This window comes from Phasianus colchicus, chromosome 1 (genome assembly GCF_987193195.1).
Source record: "Phasianus colchicus chromosome 1, bPhaCol1.hap1.1, whole genome shotgun sequence".
Taxonomy (NCBI): domain Eukaryota; kingdom Metazoa; phylum Chordata; class Aves; order Galliformes; family Phasianidae; genus Phasianus; species Phasianus colchicus.
The window spans coordinates 16,061,443-16,083,079 of NC_143436.1; the positions used below are offsets into that span (position 1 = coordinate 16,061,443).

At 36.7% G+C, this 21,637-nt stretch overlaps 1 protein-coding gene across 7 annotated transcripts in view; it reads left to right on the forward strand.

The window, feature by feature from the left end:
* Window positions 1-21,637, forward strand: part of KIF21A (kinesin family member 21A) — an 84,776-nt gene that overhangs the window by 43,935 nt on the left and 19,204 nt on the right. For 5 of the 7 annotated variants that reach the window (XM_031601187.2, XM_031601358.2, XM_031601436.2 and 2 more), the window contains 17 exons: window positions 415-478; window positions 1,058-1,255; window positions 7,186-7,270; window positions 7,451-7,568; window positions 8,835-9,023; window positions 9,894-10,093; window positions 10,496-10,603; window positions 11,080-11,148; window positions 11,259-11,464; window positions 12,102-12,255; window positions 12,634-12,834; window positions 14,159-14,260; window positions 14,836-15,001; window positions 15,519-15,539; window positions 19,050-19,110; window positions 19,330-19,384; window positions 20,943-21,160. In XM_031601187.2, coding sequence (XP_031457047.1) covers window positions 415-478; window positions 1,058-1,255; window positions 7,186-7,270; window positions 7,451-7,568; window positions 8,835-9,023; window positions 9,894-10,093; window positions 10,496-10,603; window positions 11,080-11,148; window positions 11,259-11,464; window positions 12,102-12,255; window positions 12,634-12,834; window positions 14,159-14,260; window positions 14,836-15,001; window positions 15,519-15,539; window positions 19,050-19,110; window positions 19,330-19,384; window positions 20,943-21,160 — 2,215 coding nt within the window. The remainder of the gene's footprint in view (window positions 1-414; window positions 479-1,057; window positions 1,256-7,185; window positions 7,271-7,450; window positions 7,569-8,834; window positions 9,024-9,893; window positions 10,094-10,495; window positions 10,604-11,079; window positions 11,149-11,258; window positions 11,465-12,101; window positions 12,256-12,633; window positions 12,835-14,158; window positions 14,261-14,835; window positions 15,002-15,518; window positions 15,540-19,049; window positions 19,111-19,329; window positions 19,385-20,942; window positions 21,161-21,637) is intronic. The other 2 variants (XM_031601272.2, XM_090136275.1) reach the window with 1 other exon arrangement.

A 21,637-nucleotide genomic window follows, 5' to 3' on the forward strand; every position in this document is an offset into this window, starting at 1 on the left:
TACTTGTATGCTTAGTTACCCAATGCTAAATATTTTAAGTACATGTGTGAGGACAGACATGGGCGACTGTTTGCTTTTCACTTCATAAAACAATCAACTGATAAAAATACCACAAAAATGTTGTTGTTCTTGTGCGTTTTGTTAGGATCTTTTTGATTTATGATACATCTATTATTGAAAGTTACTAATATGGGGGGTGGGGTTGAACACAGAATAGAAGAAGTTACTTATAATAGTCCTGATCAAGGACACAAAAAAGGAACCAAACTCCTAATGCAGCTTAAAATAGAAATACATTTCATGAATCAGATAAGATCTAAACGTGTAGCCCATATGATTATTTCTCTTTGCTGGTATGTTGTGCCTAGTATCTGTATGAAAATATTAAGTTTTACCATTCCCCTCTCTCCCCAGGAGAAGGAAATGAAGAAATTAGCAACATGATTCATAATTATATCAAGGAAATTGAAGATCTCAGGTATTTATGTAATATGTCTTTGAATCACTTTCATTTAAAACAAATACTGGTAATGTTAGCAACTGAACACTGCACTGATTGTTGTGCAAAATTTGACATTGTTGTTTTGTGATAACTTCCTAATCTGGTATAAATTATAATACTGAGAAATGACTCTTAAAAATGTTCAAGATGATTAATATCCTAAACACTTGCATTTCTTTCTTGAAATTACATCGTTACCCCCCCCCCAAAAAAAATTATATATATATATGGCTTTCCCACTTAGTATTAGTTCTGTATTATTCTATATTATACAGTTAGCTCTTGTGTAATGAACATACATATCTATATACACTGTATGTATCTGTTAACACAGTGTGTCTCTATATATTTGTAGATGTTCCATAATTGTTCATTTAGAATTTATTTTGATGAAATGTGTACAGTTTCCGTAGCCACTGTGTAAAGTCATATGACCAGGAGATTTACCATGCTTGTTTTTCATAAGATTTCAACTTGTATTGTAGTTTCTTCTAAAACTGAAAATAATGCATTACAACTGCAGATTCTAAAGAGGTATATTTGCTTTTTTTTAAGGGCAAAATTATTAGAAAGTGAAGCAGTTAATGAAAATCTTCGACGCAACTTGTCAAGAGCTTCAACAAGATCCACATACTTTGGTGGACCATCAGCATTTTCTATGCTTTCTTCAGAAAAAGAGACACTGGAAATTCTAGATATAGCCAAGAAAGATCTAGAAAAGCTGAAAAAAAAAGAAAGAAAAAAGAAAAAAAGGTTGTGTATACATAATAGTTTTATTTCTTTGTATTAGTAAGGAAGTGTGTGTTTTATTTTTAGTTTTTAAACTTTGACAATTTAGAATACATCTTCTGTTGCTGTTGGGGTTTTGTTCCTAAACTAGTGTTTCCACAAACCCTTTTACACATCAAATGAACAGCTGTTTTTCTCTTGAATCTTTTCTTCCAAAGGAATATGTTATTTGCAGAATGAATGTTTCTGATATAACAATTCTTTTTCTTATGTCATAGTTATGCACAACCGTAAAAGCACGGGTGCTTAACTTTGAAGCATCTGAAATTCAAAAAGAGTTTTCAAGAACAAAAATTACTTTTTCTTCCTTCCACGTGTCAAAGAAAAGATATTCTGAATAGCTGGGAATTCTTTGGTAGCTCCTGGAATGGCTTCTTTTGCTTTCTCTATCTTCTGCTTTTATGAATGTTTTTGATTTGAAGTTTCCTAGTTTTCTGCACCGTCACGCTTAGCTGTTTTTTGTTGTCCAATTTCTCATCTACTAAAATATTCATATACATTGATATAAATGTCTGTTCAGATAGCAGTTAGTACAGCAAGAATCTGTGCACTCCAAGACTTTGATTCTATTACAGGTCTTTCCTTTTTCCTTGCAATTCTCTGTGCTTCTCATCTATTGTCTACAACTCAACAGTAAATTTAACAAACCTGAAATGCAGTAGAAATATAAGGTAGCTTTTAGTGAGATGTGCAGCTTGGAATCTTATCCATAAATCCATACATTATACAGATGCCTGATATTTGTGGAAAACACTCCCTTTAATGATAACTAAATTCTTTGTTGCATCTCATTTTTTCAGGACACTCTTTCATGGGTATTTAAGTTGATTTTGTGTTATGTTTGTAGGAATCTGAAGAGAGGGTGGAAGTATTAAATGAAAGCAGCAGAATCTTCTGGCCTCACTTCAGACAAACACTTCAATATGTTCTTTAACGTAATAGGAGGAAGCTTTTCACACAAGGTGGTGACACACTGGAACAGGTTGCCCAAGGAGGCTGTGGATGCCCCATCCCTGGAGGCATTCAAGGCCAGGCTGGATGTGGCTCTGGGCAGCCTGGTCTGGTGGTTGGAGACCCTGCACATAGCAGGGGGGTTGAAACTAGATGATCATTGTGGTCCTTTTCAACCTGCGCCATTCTATGGTTCTATGAAGATGATCTGCTTTTGTATGTTCTTAAAATTTTAAAATCAAGCATGTGTTAAATACGTGCTTAGAGCCCCAGTTGTTCAGTTAGTGTCTGAGTATTTGGTGATTGTTGACAGGGTTATGACCAGAAAACTGATAAAAGTTACTACATACATTGAGTAATAGATCTTACTGTAGTAGATGTTTACTTCTAAAAGAAATACCAAACAAAAAAAAAAAGGCACCAAAAAAGCAAAACAAAACAAAAGTTTGGAAGTTTTCTACAGCAGTAAATAAGAGGTAGGTGTTAATTTTGGTCTTTTTCTGAAAGATGTGTCTATGAGCAGTGATGCTGACACCAGGACGATAATACTGTCAATGAGATAGCCCAGTGGTCTGACCCAAGGGCGAGGATTAATTGCAATAAACTTTGCATTATAGAATTGGAGAACCAAAAGAGAATTTAAGTTGAAAGAGCCCTTTTGAAAGCCCGGCCTACATTTCAAAATGGGTCTTATGATCCCATTTTATACAGTCTTTTTCCATTTTCTAGTCTTAAGTACTGGTAAGGGTAGCCCTATCTGTAGACTTCTAAATGGTTTTATATTTCTGAGTTGCATGTATCAGGAAAATAAATCCATAAATGCTAAGAATTAGAATTTGAGAGACTGCACATTTGCAGATTGCTTCTATCTAACTGATGAAATGTAGAGTCTGTTTTTGGGACATATCATTGTAAATTTTTATTCTACCAAAATGTCAGGTGTTGTAGATGGATATACTGACGTATTGCAAAGGGACCATTTACCCTGTAGTTTGGCAGAGATTCTTTGCTCTACTTCTGTTTCCTACAGGCATTTAGCTGCTTTTACTGTACTACTCCTTTATAGGGTTGATATTATCTGAAGTTGTATAGTGTTTTCCTATGAAAATGGAATTGGTAAAACTAGTTAGTTGCTCTGCCCCTACTATCTTTCTTGATCTGCTCATTTCCTGCAAAGGGTCAGTATGATTGATCAAAGGTGCACAGTTTTAAGTACATGCAACTTATATAAATTCTTCAGAAGTAGCCCGAAGACCTAAGAGTTACTTTTTGAATAAGCAGCAGGTATGTACTGCTTCATATCTGTAGCCTTTAATAAGCGTGCATCATAAAGATTGTTGGAAAGAGTTTACACACCAGTAATGCTTTGACAACTGAAATACTGACATATACTTCCACAAACTGTGTGACATTACTCACCAGAAGTCCCACAGCAAATCTCCCATGTCTCTTTCAGTTGTTAGTCAACCTTACACATCTTGTAACCATTTTTTGACTGTTGTCTTTTTGACTTCCATAAGCTTTATTAAACTAAATTACTGATAAAATTACATGGGGTTCACCATGTTAGCACCTAGCTGGCACTGAAGAAAGGTAGCAGGCAGTGTCAAGTGGGAGGGCTCACACTCAAAGCTTGCTCGTAATCACACAGAATCACAGAATGACCTGGGTTGGAGGGGACCTCAAGGATCATGTAGTTCCAACCCCCCTGCCTAGCAGGGCCACCAAACATACACCTTTACTAGATCAGGTTGCCCAGAGCCTCGTCCAACCTGGTCTTGATGGGAACATGAAGAATATAATTTAGGACATTCTATACTTAAGTTATCCAGACAGTTCTAAACAGCTATATTGCCCTTTGTTAAGGATGAAAAAGTACAAGTAAAAATACTAACTTTTGTCCATCTCATTGCTTTTGATGCTTTTTTTTTTTTTAATAACAAGCAATCACTGGAATGTACTTCTGAATCCCAGAGAAAAACAAAAACAAAAAAAACCTGCAATTCTCTTCTTAAAAGCAAATAACAAGATTTTAAACAAAAGAAATAATTGCAGTTCAAAAAAAGTTTGAGTTGTATTCAGAATATATGATTCAGAATATTATTACTTAAAAAAATAATCCTGTCCTTGTTCTGCAATGTTGCTGATAATATATAACAGTGGCAGCACCTATTGAATTTTCAATGTTTTACTTGTCAGTTTTAACAGGAAAAAGTAAAGAGGGTTTCTTTGGTTTTGTTTTAGTTTTCTTTTTAGAACTAAGATTTTTGAACCCACGTTAGAAATAATTCTCAAAGTGAAATACATAATTCTTCACGAGTATAACTTGAATTTCTAATTGTTGACAGTGACAGATTAGTTAACCTATAAATGCTGCTGCTTTGTTTTCTGTTTACTTTCCAACTGTTCAAAATGTATTGCCTTTTTACTACTTGTTGTCTTCTGACAGTATTTTTTAAAATTTTGTTTTAAACTCCACGAGCTCATATATCATTTTTTTACCTTCTTATCACTTTCGCTTTTCACTGTCTGGTTTGTCCTTCATTGACTTGGCCTTCCAATACTGTACCTCGTGCTTTTGAAGGCTACAGAAACTTGAGGAAAGCAGTCAAGAAGAAAGAAGGTTGGAATATTTCCCAGGTTTTTAATTAACTGTCATTTCAATTAACTGGTTGTCATACAAGGAAAGAAGTTGGGTAGATTCTTAACCCCAACAGTAGTTCATTTGGCTCTTCAAAATTCTGTCCAGTGTTTTGGCTTTTGGCAAGTGCTTTAATAGGAAGAAATCTCTATTGTGGAATTGAGGTTGACTTTGGGATTGCAAGCAGTTGTGGGACGGTGATGCCTTTGGGAATCGCTGTAGAATTTGGTAGTTTTCTTTCTTGCATGGCCTGGCCTGTATGAGATGGAAGGCAGGAGGAAGGTAGTGTAGCTAATATCATGTAAAATGTTATAGTAGGGAATATAGCAACTTAATAATTTTAGCGTATGAGTTTGGGCCTTCGCACTTCAGTTAAGTCTGTTCATAGTCCCTTTAGTTTTATTTATTTATTGAAATCGCATTGCTGAAACATTGAGCATTCTTTCAGTTCAATTTCAGCCAAGGTAGTAGATATATTAGATAGTCACAGAGAACAGAGAACATTGAAGGCTCTAAAAGAGAAATATGCTGTTGTTAAAAGCACGTGAAGAGCTTTTGTTTCTCAGCTATATACTTTGATCCCCAAACCCCACATTGGATTCATGTAGAGTGATGATGTGAACCCACAGAGCAGTAGAATACCCATTAAGCAGTGTGGTTCTGCCTGGAGGAGCTGCTGGCTCTCCTTCCTCCTGCCTTCTCCCATTCATTAGGCAGAACACAAATTCTCTAGTGGTGAGCTTTGTACTGTCTGCAGGAGAAGGGAACCTGGGAATTTTTTCTCATTGTGCATGAAGATTACAGCTAGGATCTGTTAGCACTTAGACTTGCTGTCCATCATAAATCAGAACATGTGGGCTGAGTGAGATGAGGATCTGTGGAAATGAGATTGCATGGCTCAGTGTTCCTTGTCTGGTGTGTGTTTTCTGCTCTAATGGAGGCAGGCTGCTGCCCAAGTGAAGGCAGTCTTCCCACTTGTGGTCAGCTGCAGCTGGGCTCTGTGCCACTGCTGGGGAGTGGGACAGGGGGAGCCATCTAGCGCTGATCTGTTTAAAAAGCAATAGAAAGAAAACAACTGCGTATATGCAGAAGCACTGTCTCTTAATTAGCACTCTTCAGAGTAGAGCTCTTTTATTTAAAGTGTCTTTTAGATTTGAGTAGTTTCTCAAATCTTCTGAGTACTGGATTTATCAGTTATGTCTCTCATCTGGGCTCCTCTTGTGTCAGTAGAGGAGGGTGAATGTGCCCGGTCAGTGACAGCACATAACTCGTCCCGCCATTATGCGGTTGAAATTGGGTGAAATAGAGTCCACCCTATGTGATCCCAACCATGTTTTTCACTATTACTCCCTAATGTTTCTACTCCAGTTCTGTCACGATTTCCTTTTTGAGAATCGTTTCCATTTTGCATGTGTAGTTCTAGAGGGATTGATAGTTTGTCCTGGACAATTTGCAGAGTGCTATCAATTTTAAAGTTTTAGCATTTGCATGTGGCATCTCAGCTGTGCACTTAAAAGTTATGAAGCCATCCTAATGGCTAATACACCAAATCAAAACTGCTGCAATTTGTATAAGCCCTCGCTATGGCTACAGTCCAAGTCCTCAAGAGAGGAAAGAATGTAAAAGTATTTGTCAGTTACATAAGTTTTGAATTGTGTTCTGAAAAACAGACACATAGATGCATACTAAAATACAATCTTGTTTGTTGGGAAAGTTTCATTTTGAAACGCAATCTTATTGCAACAATTCTGTTTTTCTAAACTATTTTTGTTATATTTGCCGATTTGGAGCATTCTCTTGATGTCTAAGTAGACAACTGATCCAAAAAATAGTTATAGTATGGTATGTTAGGAAATATGCATAAACCTTAAGAGAAAACTTAGGCATGGTAGACTCTGTTATAACTTGAGGGCATGTATCTATAATGTATATTGTACTTGCACATAATATTCTTTCTTTGTTTAGTAAAAGCTGTTCTGGGTATGCTGCAACTTCCATGCAAAAAGAGTACAGCTGTGGTTTACAAACGTTTATATTTTGATTGTTCCTGTCATGTGATATGGTCTAAAGCAGTGTAATACTCATTAATGTTACTGGGCAAACTAAGATTAAGAGCAAAGAAGCATTATTTTTGTTTTCTATAGGAGCTTGGAAGTTGTGTTTTACCCATGCACAATCTGTATATTTTGTCTAATCACACTCTGGTTTCTTCTTTATTTTGAATTAAAATTTACTGTTTCGGGGGATGGGAAGCACTTGCTATTTCAGTTTGTGAATATTTTGTCTCTGCCTTTTCTACTAGTGTTAAGGATGACAACACAGATAACGAGCAGGAGAAGAGAGATGAAAAAGGCACTTCAGAGAGAGCAAATAATGAATTGGAAGCAGTAAGTATTTACGAGTACTTGTGTTGATTTGTTTATTGCCTGTGTACTGATTTATATAGTTGTTGAAAGAAAATTAGGAAAGAATGAAGTGAATTGCTGCTTCTCAGTGATTGTAGGAAGTGAATGGGGAATGGAAAAGTGTGGATGCATTTTGATGTCTTTCCACTCCACATTTTGTAGGAGGAAATTCAAGAAGTAAGCGATCATGAAGATGAAGAAGAGGAAGATGATGAGGATGAAGATGACATGGAAGTTGTTGAAAGCTCAGATGAGTCAGATTCCGACTCTGATGAAAAAGGTGACGTCGCTGCAGTATTTCTGCAGATTTTTTGTATGAATCCTGTGTACCATTCTTGGCTTTTTTGTGTGTGTGTGTGTTTGTTCATTTTTTTGTATGGCAGAGAAGATAGCATGTTGTCAATGCTGTTCATAATGCTTTGTTGATTGTATGTCCAGTGAATTCTTTGTCAGTTATGGTGGTAAAACATACATCTCTTTGTCTCTTTGCTGGCTTTAAAATTAAACAGAAGCTATCGAGTGCTTAATAAGGCATTTCTTCTTTAGTTAAAATATATGAAACAAAAGTACTGGGTTGTTTTTGTAACTCAGGACTAATCACCAATTGACAGCTCCCATTTGGCTAATTTGGAAGAGGGTAAAATTTAATTTCGAAATGCTGGAAGTCCATCAACCTTCATCACTTCGCAGATGTTGTGGTTATTCATGTAGAAGCATCAACATCTGGTGTACTTGTGGCATGCAAATTAGGATTGCCAGGGTGAGAGAGAACATTACCAGCTATTCACTCATGAGTTGGGCCAAATAGGCAAATCAGGGCTGTTGATTCCTGCTTGTTTGAGAGTCACATAAGCAAATAGCAAGAGTTGCAGAACCTGAAATAAATCCACATTTTAAAAATTAGTTCTGGAGCATATAATTTTAAACCAAAAACAACCTGATTGAACAAAGCAATTAGTTAAGCATTTACAAATTTTATGTGGGGATTAATTCTTTTTCTTCACTTTTCCCTCTAAATCTTCTTATTCCCTCCCTCATTCCACCTTCATGAATACTGCAGCTTCTCTTCTGAGGATTTTGACTTCATTTTTCCACAAGCTAGAGAAAAGAAGTTCTCCCATTGGAGTCTGTCAGTAGCCAAATTTTCCTTTTATAACCTGCTGGGTTTCTGAATGAGAGTTATTCTGCAGCCCTGAGGTGATTGAACTCTCACAACCTGTGTAACTTTATATGGGGAAACACAGATTGCTATTGTTGAGATTTAAATGTAAAGAATTATAATAGCTGAGTAACTATGTTTCATGAAAGATATCTTTACTTCCTTCTTTCCCATTCCTAGAATGAGGGTGTTTAAAGGAGAGATATGGTCAGGATTTCCAGATAGTGGTTTTGCTTGCTGCACTGTATCCTGTGTGAAGTTCTCATAGGTAAAATTACATGCCACAAAAAGGCCCTAACATTGCAGGAGGAATCCATAATTATGTGGTTCTCATTGTTACATTAACAGGAATCTTCATTCTTAATTATCCAAATCTTTTTATTTCAGAAAATTATCAAGCTGACTTGGCAAATATCACCTGTGAAATAGCCATTAAGCAGAAACTGATAGATGAGCTAGAGAACAGCCAGCGAAGATTGCAGACATTGAAAAAACAATATGAGGAGAAACTAATGATGCTACAACATAAGATTCGAGACACTCAACTTGAAAGAGATCAAGTTCTTCAAAACTTGGGTAAGAATTACAACTTTATTTAAATTGAAATTTGTAAGATCTGCAAGTTGAATTGTTTCTAACATCCTTGCTTCCTTTTGCAAACGTGGTAAGAAATTGCGGGAAATATAAACTAGTTTTTACTCATAATGCAAGTGGATCATACTTTGTTTGTTAATGTTTCTACTAGAATGGTGAGAGAGATTTTTGAGGTCTGGTGGGAGTTGCTGCTACTGACAGGTGTTTGATTTCAATTTTCTAGGAGCTCTCATTTTCTTTTTAACATACTTGAGATAGTACCCAAATTAAAAGTTTTCTTTAGCTCCAACCTCCCCCCTTTCTTTCGACTGTCATGAGCTAAGAATGAGAATCAAATCAGGCTTGCAGAAATGTTTTACAGACCAAGCTTTTTAATGTGGTAGCCTTAAGATGAAAAATGAACTGTGGCACAGGAAGTCGTGAGCCACAAATAAGTTCAAATTTTGGGAGAGTATAGGGGGAAGTGTTTTTATTGATTTGTTTTGACTGTTTCATACTGAAAATATACTATATATTGTTTTATTGTTGTGTACTTAATATGCTTTCACTGTTCCCTTATTCTTCTTTAGACCTTCCCTTTTCATCAGCTCAAAAGTGGATACTAGGCTTGATGGCTCTTGGGATATGGTTTGAGTAATCCTATCAGCTTGTGCACATGTGTGAACATGCATGTTTTCAGATATTTGGATATCTGTTTTCCTGCATTGAAACAGTGCAGGTGATGGGAGCTAGATACAAATGAAAATTTTCAAGCATATTGCAAAAAATGCTAAAAGCAGGGGAAAGTCATCTGACGTGGCAAACCAAAAATCTCTTCAACAAAAGCAGATTAAGAATTCTCTTTTGCTCTAGGTTCTGTAGAGACATATTCAGAAGAAAAGGCAAAAAAAATCAAGTCAGAATATGAAAAGAAACTCCAAGCCATGAATAAGGAACTTCAGAGACTTCAGACGGCTCAAAAAGAACATGCACGACTGCTTAAAAATCAATCTCAATATGAAAAGCAACTGAAGAAACTGCAGCAAGAGGTGACAGAGATGAAGAAAACCAAGGTTTGTTTCAGTATGTTGAAGTGTCGGGCGATGACTGTTTGTTTTCTGGAAAATAAGATCACCTGTGCATTTATCCACTGGATAACTTTTCATGCTGCCAGCTGCTCAAAGGACTAAAAACAGAAGATATGAAGACTAGGCTATTCCTATGTGTGCATGAATGTCTGGGGAGCCCTTTTAGGCTTAATTAATGGAAATTACTGCATGAAACATGCAGAGCTGCTTGTGCTGCTTATTACCTGTTACTCAGCACTGAGTGAAGAAGACATTAGATGGAAGTAAATTGCTAAAAGCATGTAATATACTGCAACATGGCAGTTTGGAGAAAACTCTTTATATAAATGGGGGCAGGGAATAGCACTTCAATGCAAATGGTTTTTCTAAGTGATGACTTCTTTACAGGTTCGCTTGATGAAACAAATGAAAGAAGAGCAGGAGAAAGCTAGAATGACTGAATCAAGAAGAAATAGAGAGATTGCACAGCTTAAAAAGGAGCAACGCAAACGAGAGGTAATTTAAGAGATAAAGAACTTGCATTTGGGATAAATGGCTGTGCATTAAATTGAAGGCATGTGTCCTATGTATATGCATTCATTGAGGCTGGCACGTACCTGGTTATTTTTGCAAGTCAAAATACACGTAATTTGATTTGACTTCTGTGATCACTCAGTTCCTAGTTTCAAGTTATAAGTGCAGCAGAAAAGAAAAGACTTACTGATTATGTGTATCACTGAATCTTTACAAAACCATTGCTGCTGCCTCACTTGCATGCACGTGTTCTTTTTGATAGAGAGTAACTTTATTGAAACGCTCGTTTTCATTCTGCCCTGGAAAGACCAAGGAAGTGCTGCAGCTTGTTGAGGCACTTCAGAAGAGTTCTGCAAACTTAGTGTGTGAAGTTTTTTTTTTAAAATTTATGTATATGATAGATTTCTTGTAACAGAAAATGGAGGAAATATTATGTGCTGTTTGTGTTTCTTCCACAGCACCAGCTCAAGCTTCTGGAAGCTCAGAAAAGAAATCAGGAAGTTATCTTACGTCGCAAAACTGAAGAGGTATTGTCACAAAACAATAATGCATCTTAGACAGCAGAAGATATTATATTGCTGCAACTTTGAATGTAGATTCAGGGAGGGGTAGCTGTGTCTTTGCACTCTTGTTGCAGGTCACAGCCCTTCGTCGGCAAGTCAGGCCTCTGTCTGATAAAGTGGCAGGAAAAGTGAGTCGAAAGCTGAGTCTCCCTGAACATCCTACTCAAGAACCAAGTTCTAGCTCATCAACTGAGCACGATGGTTCGAGGACAGCAGCGCAGCAGAAGATGAGAATTCCTGTTGCAAGGGTTCAAGCATTATCTGTTACAAATGGAACAGGGTAAGGGTTAAAACTTGTTAAGAGAACTGAAAATTGCATGGACTTTATAGCAGGTATTCTTGTGATGATACTTATTGTTGGTATTTCTCAAACTACAGTCAGGTAATGCTCATAAAATAGATTTTTTTACCATTATCAAATGTAATTTCAGTTTTGTGGGCTTAAGTGTGGAATAACGTAAAACAACGTTAGAGGATAAATTGCACTAAAATTTCAAAATCCACTTAATCTGTTTTTAAAGAAATATCCTTATTGGTCCAAGACCTGTAATGTTTAAATTCGAATAAAATCTTGTTGCAAAACATAGCTTAATATATAAATTTTACTGATGATTTTCCACTGCAATTTCAAGTACATTTCCTTGTTAAACAGTGAATGATTCTTAGCTGTCATTTTATTTCAGTTGTGCATCGTGTAAGACGCCAGGGTTTGATACCTTTTTTCAAATGCTATATATTAGAATATAGTAGAATTTGGTGGGGAAGTGGAGGTAGGTGTTTAGTGCAATGACGAAGTGCAGGAAATTTTGCAAGATATTTTTAAGTTATCCATTAGAAGTATTCTGGCCTGACTGTTTCCACGTTCAAATCTGAACTACTTCAGCCTTTGATGTATGTTTCTCCTGAATTTACCACAGAAAGAAATATCAGCGGAAAGCAGTGACAAGCAGAGTTTACTCCTCAAGGGCAGCCAGGATGAAGTGGCAGTTACTTGAACGCAGAGTCACTGATATCATTATGCAGAGGATGACCATTTCCAATATGGAGGCAGATATGAATAGGTTACTTACGGTGGGTGAGCTGCTATGGACTATGATCTGTGCGGTCATATTGACTATAAAGAGAGCACTGAGTTTGTTTGTGCTAAATGTGTTGCTGTGCTGCTAGCATAAGCAGCGGCTCGGAATCCCTTGCTGTCAATGAAGAAACTTTTAACTTCAGTACACTTTTGGATGATAGGATTTCTGTGCTTAGCAAGGAATAAAAGCACATAATGGGTAATGTATAAATATATTAATATACTTAAGTGTAGAATTTCTTTCTTACTTTAGAAATAATGACGTGTTAGTTAAATTTTAAAAAGGAAAGGAAAACAAAAAGAAGGTACTTCAGTGCTTTAAGTGTTTACTAATTACTTTTTATGTAATGTTTTGTCTTTGGGGAAAATAGCAACGTGAAGAACTTACAAGAAGAAGAGAGAAGCTTTCAAAGAAAAGGGAGAGGCTCATCAGGGATGGGGGTGGCAGTGAAGCAGATAGAAATGTCCAGAACATAAATGAAGAAATGGAATCACTAACTGCAAATATAGACTACATTAATGACAGCATTTCTGACTGCCAAGCAAATATTATGCAAATGGAAGAAGCAAAGGTATGTCAAATATTAATTTAAATAATGGAAAGGCAGAAGAGAAGCAGCCTTGAAAATGTGCTTATTTAGAAATGCATTTTATTTTGATTCTGTGGTCATTGAGTTAGGATCTAGAAGTAAGTGAAGTCTGAAGTGAAGTCTGTTTGTACAACTGGACTTCGAGATATGAATCTTGGGCTTAATGTTGTAATGCAAGTTAAATACTGCAAGGTGTTTAAACATCAAAACTGATGCTTTCTATTCTCCTGGTGCCAAATTCAGTTATTGGAATCAAAGGTTACCAGGTTGTGTTCTCTTTCTGCAGCTGTTGATATACTTCTACTTTGTTGTATTGTTTTTGTATGCTTTAAATATATGTAAGTGATTTTGTATATCATCACCTATGTAAATTCTTTTTATTACCTATTGCATTTTTGTAAATTTTCAATTATGGAGCAGTTGCTATCTGTAAGCAAAAGGCTTTTCAGGAAAAGTTGCTTGAGGTAGACTTTTTAGACAGACAATTTCCCATTAAATTGCTACTATGATTGATGTAGAAACTTGTGTGTTATCAAAAGCAGCGAAATTCAGATGTGAAAACTTCATGTGCATCACACTGTATATGATCCAGCATGAAGAAAACACCAGACAGTCTTTTAGATCTCTCAATGCATGATGGTATGAAGTCTGAACTGTAACACCAACTCTTTTTTTATATAGCAGGTTCTGAGTTCTCCCTGTGCACACTGGGCTAATTTGTGCCTTAATGCATTGTACATTTCCAGCAGCTTTTACTGTTTTAATCGCAGCAGGGTTCCTTGAATTTTGGACAGCATGGTGCAAAGTTACTGGACTTTACACTAACAGTAAAATAGTGAACACAAAAGATTATTCCTCAGGGTTCCAGAGTGCTTAATACTAACTGAGAGTAATCAGAAAAATGATGACAAGTATAGTGGGAGAGATCTTCAAATATACAAAGGCTGCAGAGATTAAAGAAATGCACGTATTTCTGTATGCACTATGAATAGCATAGTCTGTAGAAAGAAGGGCTCTGAGTTAGAGGCTAGTAAGAACATTCTAATAGGAAAGAATTGAAGCATTGCAAGAAACTTGGAAGGATGTGGAATCTGTACCATGAGGTAGTTTGGGGATAGTTTGGAAGAAAAAAACACAAAAAAAACCCCACCAGGATGAAACTGTGGCATGGTGTAGAGGTACCTAAGGGAATAACTGGGTGATGCAGCATGCTCTCACTGTTTCTGTTTTCTGTAATTATGGGAATGTTATATAAAAACCTTTTATTTTTTTCCCAAACCTGACGGTTTTATTGCTGCATATGTAGGAAGAAGGAGAGACCTTGGATGTAACGGCAGTGATAAATGCTTGCACTTTGACAGAAGCCCGATATTTGCTTGATCACTTCCTCACAATGGGTATCAATAAGGTAAGGCAGAGTGTGAAATGTGTGTGTGTGTGTATCAAGACTATTCCATGTATCATGAGCAGAGCTGGTAAAGGTTAGCTAATTTGAATTTATGACTATGGAAGGGAAACACAAACAAAGCAAAGCAGGTCAGCACTAATGAGTTGCACTGGTTCAGAGTGGAGGCCTTTGAGATCCTTTGTATCCTTCAAGCTATTACCTGTTTTTCAATCCCCAGAAGAGTCCACTTCACTCTATGAAAAACTAGTGCTGTTTTAAGAACAATATGAGGCAATTAGTAACCAAATTCTTTCCATGTTTTTTTTAACAAGCTCTGAGGTAGTGCTTAGTGGTTGGTTTTTTTGTTTGTTTTTAATAGACTGGCACAACAACTTTCTAGAAAATATGATCCATTTTTAAAATTAGTTTCAAGATAGGGTAGTATATTGTTTCATGGCATGCTTTGGTCAGACTTGAGCTTTTGAGTAGAGCAAGATGGGCTTTTCATAAAACTTTGGGAAGTAATGTTTTCATAATGAATATTTGTCACTTTATGACAATGTACAAATGAATCACATGCTTCTTTTCTCTCTTAGGGGCTCCAAGCAGCTCAGAAAGAAGCTCAGATTAAAGTTCTTGAGGGCCGCCTTAAGCAGACAGAAATTACTAGTGCTACTCAAAACCAGCTGCTGTTTCATATGCTGAAAGAGAAAGCTGAGTTGAATCCTGAACTTGACGCTTTGCTGGGTCATGCTTTGCAAGGTAATTTTGTCATCTTGTATTCCAAATAGTCAGCTGCATGTCACGTTTGCCTTTCATGCATGCTGTACTGGGCATTCTAGGTTGTTTCTTTTCTGAATAGATGCTGTATTTTAATGTATTAAATTTTTAGTTATTTCACAATTGATATGCATGTATGTCATGTGTAAGTATATCCACTCAGCAGTGAAATGTAGGAAATTCAGAAGCTTTTTATTATTGAGGCATTAAAATTCAAGTATTTCACCTATCACTTTTATAAAAGACTGCTTTTACAGTTTCATATGATTTTAATTTTTGAATGTGAAATTCTAAACATGTAATTCTGTTCAATCATCATTTGTTAGTGATTTTCAAAGTGGCATTGTATGTCTGCTACGGCATCTATTCTACTTCTCGTGAGATAGTATTAAGGAAAAGTATAGGATACATTTGGGTACTTTTGTTTTATTTCTCTTTATAACTGGATATGTTTTGATTGGAGTGTTGCTTTTTTTTCCTTGTTGCTGTTATTGCACAGACCTAGATAGCATACCACTGGGTAAGTATGTTTAGCTTTCTGTGTACTGTACAGCTGCATGAATTACTAATTCATTCATGTTCACTAACTGGTATATCTTAGAATTTGTGTGTGTGTGAAGTTTGCATGGACTATGTTGTAAATGTACTCATTTATTATGAGCTTAATGAACATTTCTTCCTTTCTGAAACCACCTGTAGCCTCACGTTATCTTTGTTAGACATGATGTTGGCTGAGGAAAAAAAGAAATAATTCATAAATGCAGTTCATTTTTTGTAGACAAATTACTTTCTAATGTAAATAATTTACAGAATGCAGATACCTCACCTTTTTCAATTGGATTTAGTTGCTGACCACTACTTTTGAGGGGATTAATCTTTTGTTGCTTCTAAACAATTTTCAAGTAAATGACATACATTTCCTTCTCTCCTGTGACTCCTGGTCACGAAATTGGCTGTTTGAAACCTCAAATATTCCTGATGTCAGTAACAGTTTGTTTTGTATCATCTCCTGTTCCTTCTAAGCCCATGAAGCTATTCAGGAACATATCATATATACAACTTTGTCTTGAAGTGTATAGGTCATCGCCAGAGCTGGTGAGAGCAGTCGTAGCTGTGCAGTGCCCTGACAGGTGGCACCTGATGAACATGCCAGGGCATGCTGCTGCATTTGCTGAGTATTTCTTCAGATGCACCAGTGGTTATTAGTAATGTAGTTTGTCTAGAATAGCCTCTGTACTGTATACATGTGCATGTGTGTACCTGTTCACCCCTGTGGAATGAAAACAAGGCTTCTCTAGCCAGGATGTTTGCATTTCCTTTTAGCCCTAGACAGGACTTCACTTGTTAACAACATCTAGAGCAACCTTTTGAAAATAATGTTGTTAAATGCACTGAAACAGTAGCACTGTTGTAAAAAAAAAAAAAAATTTTGCAAAATATGTATGTTAAAGAAGCTTTTTAATACTCTGCAAGCCTGAACTGAGGCTTTTAAAACATGCGTCACTCAGGACTGTGTTAACACTTGATAAGAAGGAAATTTCACTGTGAGTGTATCTAAACTGAATATGCCATACTAACCTTAGTTCACACTGAAATTCACGCTTTTGGTAGCCTGTATTTTGTAGATCACTCGTAGGTAAACCTTTTTAGCTGGAGGAAGTTCAGAAAGCACCAAAGAGAGGCTTTGAGGCTGGGACTGCCAGCTGCAGGCTGGGGCACTCTGGCTGCAGGGCTCCCTGGTAAATCAGTTATTTCAATAGGCTGCTTGAAAGCTCAGAGGCAGTACTGAGCTCCATCCCAGGCAGTAACTGTACCTTCAGAGTGGTGGTCATCAGCTGTTCTTGCTTTGATGCCTTTTTGCAGCTCTGCGGTCTGTATTTTTTTAGCAGTTTGAACACACTTTGCTTGGAGAAATACAGGAGTTCCCCAAGGTAGTTGTGTACCTGTGTTCAAATCTAGACTGAAGAAAAGGTTTCAGTTTGCATCAAATGGCATCACAGGCTCAGATTTTTATCTTCAGACCAGGCTTCTTATGCACGCCTACTTTGTGTGCGGATGAACTCTTTGCACCTATTGACACGTTAACGTGACCACAAAGTTGGGTCTTGAAGTCTCTCCTTTCTGAAGCACCTTCCCACCCATGACATCTGGATGTGCCTGGTTGTGACTCACAGCTTTGTACGTGCAGATCCTGAAAGAGCAGCTCAAATGTCATCTCCTTTGGACTAAATTGCTGGTTTGCTGCACTGTTCTGGCACTGTTCATTTTTCTCTGTGTGAGGATGAAGACCTCGTCATGAAGTCATCAGAAAAGCTCTCCACTGGTCTTTGATCACTGGTTTATTAGCAGTTATGTCTCCTGCTCCTCACAAGCAGTACTGCCTTCAATGGCTTAATTGTTTCTTTTTAATCTCCTCTTGCTCAGGACTTCTTGCAGAATCTTGCTCTTCTTTCCCTTCTCATCTCTTTTTGTTGGTTCTCTGTGCTGTTTTCTACTTGGGGCTTCTCACAGGCTTCCTGTGATCCATTGCAGATAAACTCAAGAAAAATATTTATGTAGCATGTCAGGTCATGTTAGTGGGAATCCACAAGTAAAATCCCATCTTTTGTGGCTGTTCTGCTCTTTCTACTTTTCACAGGTATAGCAGAGTTGATCACAAGCCATTTATGAGAAGGCCATGACTTTTCAGGAAACATTTTTTAGAAGTAGCATGGACAAGAAGGCAGTATTTTCTCTTTCTTTATTTCTTTGGACAATTCAACTAGAGACTATTCATCTTTCCCCCCCCTTTCTCCAAAACATGAACCTGAATTTAAAATATGGAATTTAAGTATGAATTAAAACATGAATTTAAAATTGGTGAACATACTTATTTTAATATGGGTACCAAATATGTTGGTTCTGTGCATTACAGATGTTGTTTACTTTCTGGCAGAGATTTTAAAATAATCTTAAAGCACTCAAACAATAAAGAAGTGATTTAGAAGAAAGTCATGAGAGTATTATTTAATCCCTAACATTTCATGATTATGTTCAAAAATATGGAACTTGTAGAAATTTAATATCTACATCTTTAAACTATGCATAGAACGTATTATTATACTAACATGCAAGTATGAAAATTTGTTTTCCCAGCAGTTTGGAATTGTTGTACATATGACCTGGACTGATCCTCTTAGCTTAATGTTTTGCACCATTTGCATGCAGACATGCATCGATCTGATGTTTGATAACCTTACAGGGTGTGACGTGCATGCTGGGTTTGTCTATTTTGAACAGCTTTATGTCCCCATTTTTCTTCAGGATCATTTTATACTGAAGAACTTTGTGCAGTTAGCTTCAATGCAATCAATATTTTTTTAGAAGCAGTTCTGTAGTATTATGTTGTGGTCATCCTGTTTTGAAAACTAGATGCTTATGCTAGTTCATTAGCTAGGTGCTAATGAAGTGCTTGTTTCTTGTCAGGCTGATGTTGCAATTCCATATAAACTGAGTCTGAGCCTCAACTCACTTGCTAGTTAAAAATGGATTATTTCTATCAATGTAGCAGATTTGATGCAGTATCGGAGCAAGATGATTATGAAAAAGGTGTCAGAACAGAGATCCTCACTGTCCACTGATTTGCATCTTCTCTTGCATGTCTTGCAGATAATGTCTTTTGCTTTGTCTTCTTTCTTTCTTTCAGATTTCATTCTACAGTTTATTTCTCTTTCTCTGTCATCCATGTTGCTCTGCTACAATGAATAGAGGACCACATCCAACACACTATGCCAAGGTCTATGATTTCTTTAGGCTGTGTGAAAGAACTCAGGACAACTTATGAGTGAAAAGATTATAGAAAAAATAGAGAAAACCAGGAAAATTCCATGAGAACTGACTAGCAAATAGTGAAGAGTATTTGCAAATCCCTACCTTTCATACACTGTTCATCTACATTTGATGTGGTCTGAGTTGTTTTGCATAGTATGCAAAGCCCGAATTTCCTCTTATAGTTGGACAGGCTAACAGTATTCTTTTGGAATTTTTCTAGAAAATTTGGAAGATAGTACTGATGAGGATGCTCCGTTGCATAGCCCTGGGACAGAAGGAAGGTGAGTGATCTTTGTTAACAGGTAACTGAGTCCGGTTCTAAAAAAACATTACTGTCATTTCTTCTTTTTGTAACACAGTACGTATTCATCAGAAGATACCTGTGATGTGTTTTCCTTTCAATTTGCCTGTCAATTCAATGGAAAGAAATGTTAAATTAAAATATGCATTCTAAAAAGATGTCTTTTTTCTTACTAATTGTATTGCAATTTTTTGTTTAGTGCATTATCTTCAGATCTTTTGAAGCTTTGTGGTGAAGTCAAACCCAAAAGCAAGGTATGCTGTAGGATAATTATAATTCATACTTTAATGCATCTTCTGGAGGATGCCATTACTTTGCTCTAGAGTCATAATTGAGCAAAGACAAACAGAGGGTGACCTGAGATAATGCTTGTATGATTTGTATGTAGTGTGTTTTTTGTGTAATATTCCTCTCTGTGAAATAATAATAAAAATACATAGTTTTTCACTATCTTGTGGCTGAATTTTCATACTTACAGAACAGATATTTTCATAAATTAATAGCATTCCAAACTGAGTAAATTTGAAGTTTAGTATTAATTAACATCATGAAGGATAGGGGTCAGGTATGTTCAAGTTGGGGATTAGGAAAAGATTCATCACCAGTGGGTAGCTGAGCACAGAACAGGCAGCCCAGGACCCTAGTTCAAGGAGTGCTTGGACAACACACTCAGACACACAAAGTTTGAAGTTTGGATGGTGCTGTGTGGAGCAAGCTGTTGGATTTGATGATCCTTAATGATCTCTTCCAACTCAGAATATTCTATGATTCTACAATTAATGAGGCTGCTGTTTAATATTAATGTCAGTGGGAACAGAAAACTTTTTTTTTTTTTAAATTCACTTCTGTGGTCATAGGAGTTTAAGGAGCTTATAAGATAAAGTTTGACCTTCGGGTTCTAAATTAAAGTTATCGTTGCAGGTAGGTTGGCTGCAGTTTAATATTAATAGCAGTGGGAACTAGAAATGTGTACTGTTTGTAATTTGCTCCTGTGGTTACAGGAGCATAAAGCAAATTTGTAAAGGAAGTAGAAGTTCTGGCCTCTATGCTTTGATCTACAGTTGACTCTGGAGGACTGTATCTAAGTTGGCTGTTGCATTATTGATAGTGTTATTTGGCTGCACAGCTCTTTGGGTAGGTAAACTGAAAGAGTTTGATCTGAAAATGTTGGCATGAAGCCAACATTTGTGAGGGCTGTGTTCACACTGGGCTTTTGTCTTTCCCAGAGGCGTTTCTTTCCTTAAGGAATAGATTTTAAATTTGCACCAACTAAACTCCTAACACGCATGACCAGTTCTCTAAGAATGATGGTGCTGCGCAGAGCTTGGCTCCTTTGTGAGGCTTTCTGCTGTTTCCTAACTGTTGAAATGCTGAGAGAATCTTAATTCATCTTAGCTTATGTCAATTTAGAAGTAGTTTAAGCCAAGTAGCAGCTACTTTTACATCAGAAGCATCACTGTAAGAAGTTACTCCAATGTAATTGTAGTTATTTAAATCCACACTTTGCTTTACTCCTCTGCTTTAAAACATTTCATTTGGATAAATCTTAGGGAGTAATAGATGCTTGTAGTTGGTTTCCAAGGACATCCTTTCAAACAGTTGTCAAATCAATGTTTTCCAGTGTTGAATTTGACTTACCTTCTCTGAAATCATTGCCAAGGAGTACAGATGAGCTTCCTAATTTAGTCTCTAAAGGAAGCTGCCAAGTGATTTGAGGAGAACACCATTTACAAGCTAATGATAATCTTAAATGTACTCTTGAAACATTCTAGGAAGTGATTAAGTTGCAACTTGCTTTTTGTTTGTCTCCAGGCCCGCCGGAGGACCACTACACAGATGGAATTGCTGTATGCAGATAGCAGTGATTTAGTCTCTGACATTAGTGCTGCAGAATCTACTTTGCCTGGCCTTCTTGCATCTGCTGCAGAAACCCAAGAAAGTGGGATGACTGCTGACACAAATGATACTTCTGCTAGGGAAAGAGAGTTTATTCCCCCACCATCTGGCTTACCTTCTAAGATAGGCAGCATGTAAGTTTGGCCATGCTGTACTAATTGTTCTTCGCTTTTTAAAAATGCATGTTGCCTATTTCTTGTAATCTATTATTTTAACTTTACAAGGTAGGTTAATACACTTGAAGCTTACTAAATAATACTGACAAAATCTTTCCTTCTTTTCTGCCGTCACCACTCCAGACATTAGAAACACACTGTTGAAAATAATGTGCTGCTTACTGGAGATTCAAACTTCTCTTGTTTTGTCATAGTGAAATCATTATTGCCTTCTTTCTAAATAGTGGGAGAAAAATCCATCTAGTATCTCAGATACATTGTTTCACTAGTGCTGTGGGAAATTTGCTTTCTTGGGATGCAGCAAGAATATGCTTAGAACAGCAGGGAGATCAAAACAAACCAAACCAAAACGAGTAACTGGCAACAAGAAAAAATGAAATAGTGTACCAGTAGTGTCTGTGTGGTCTCAGCTGTCAGGTAAAATCCTTGTAGGAG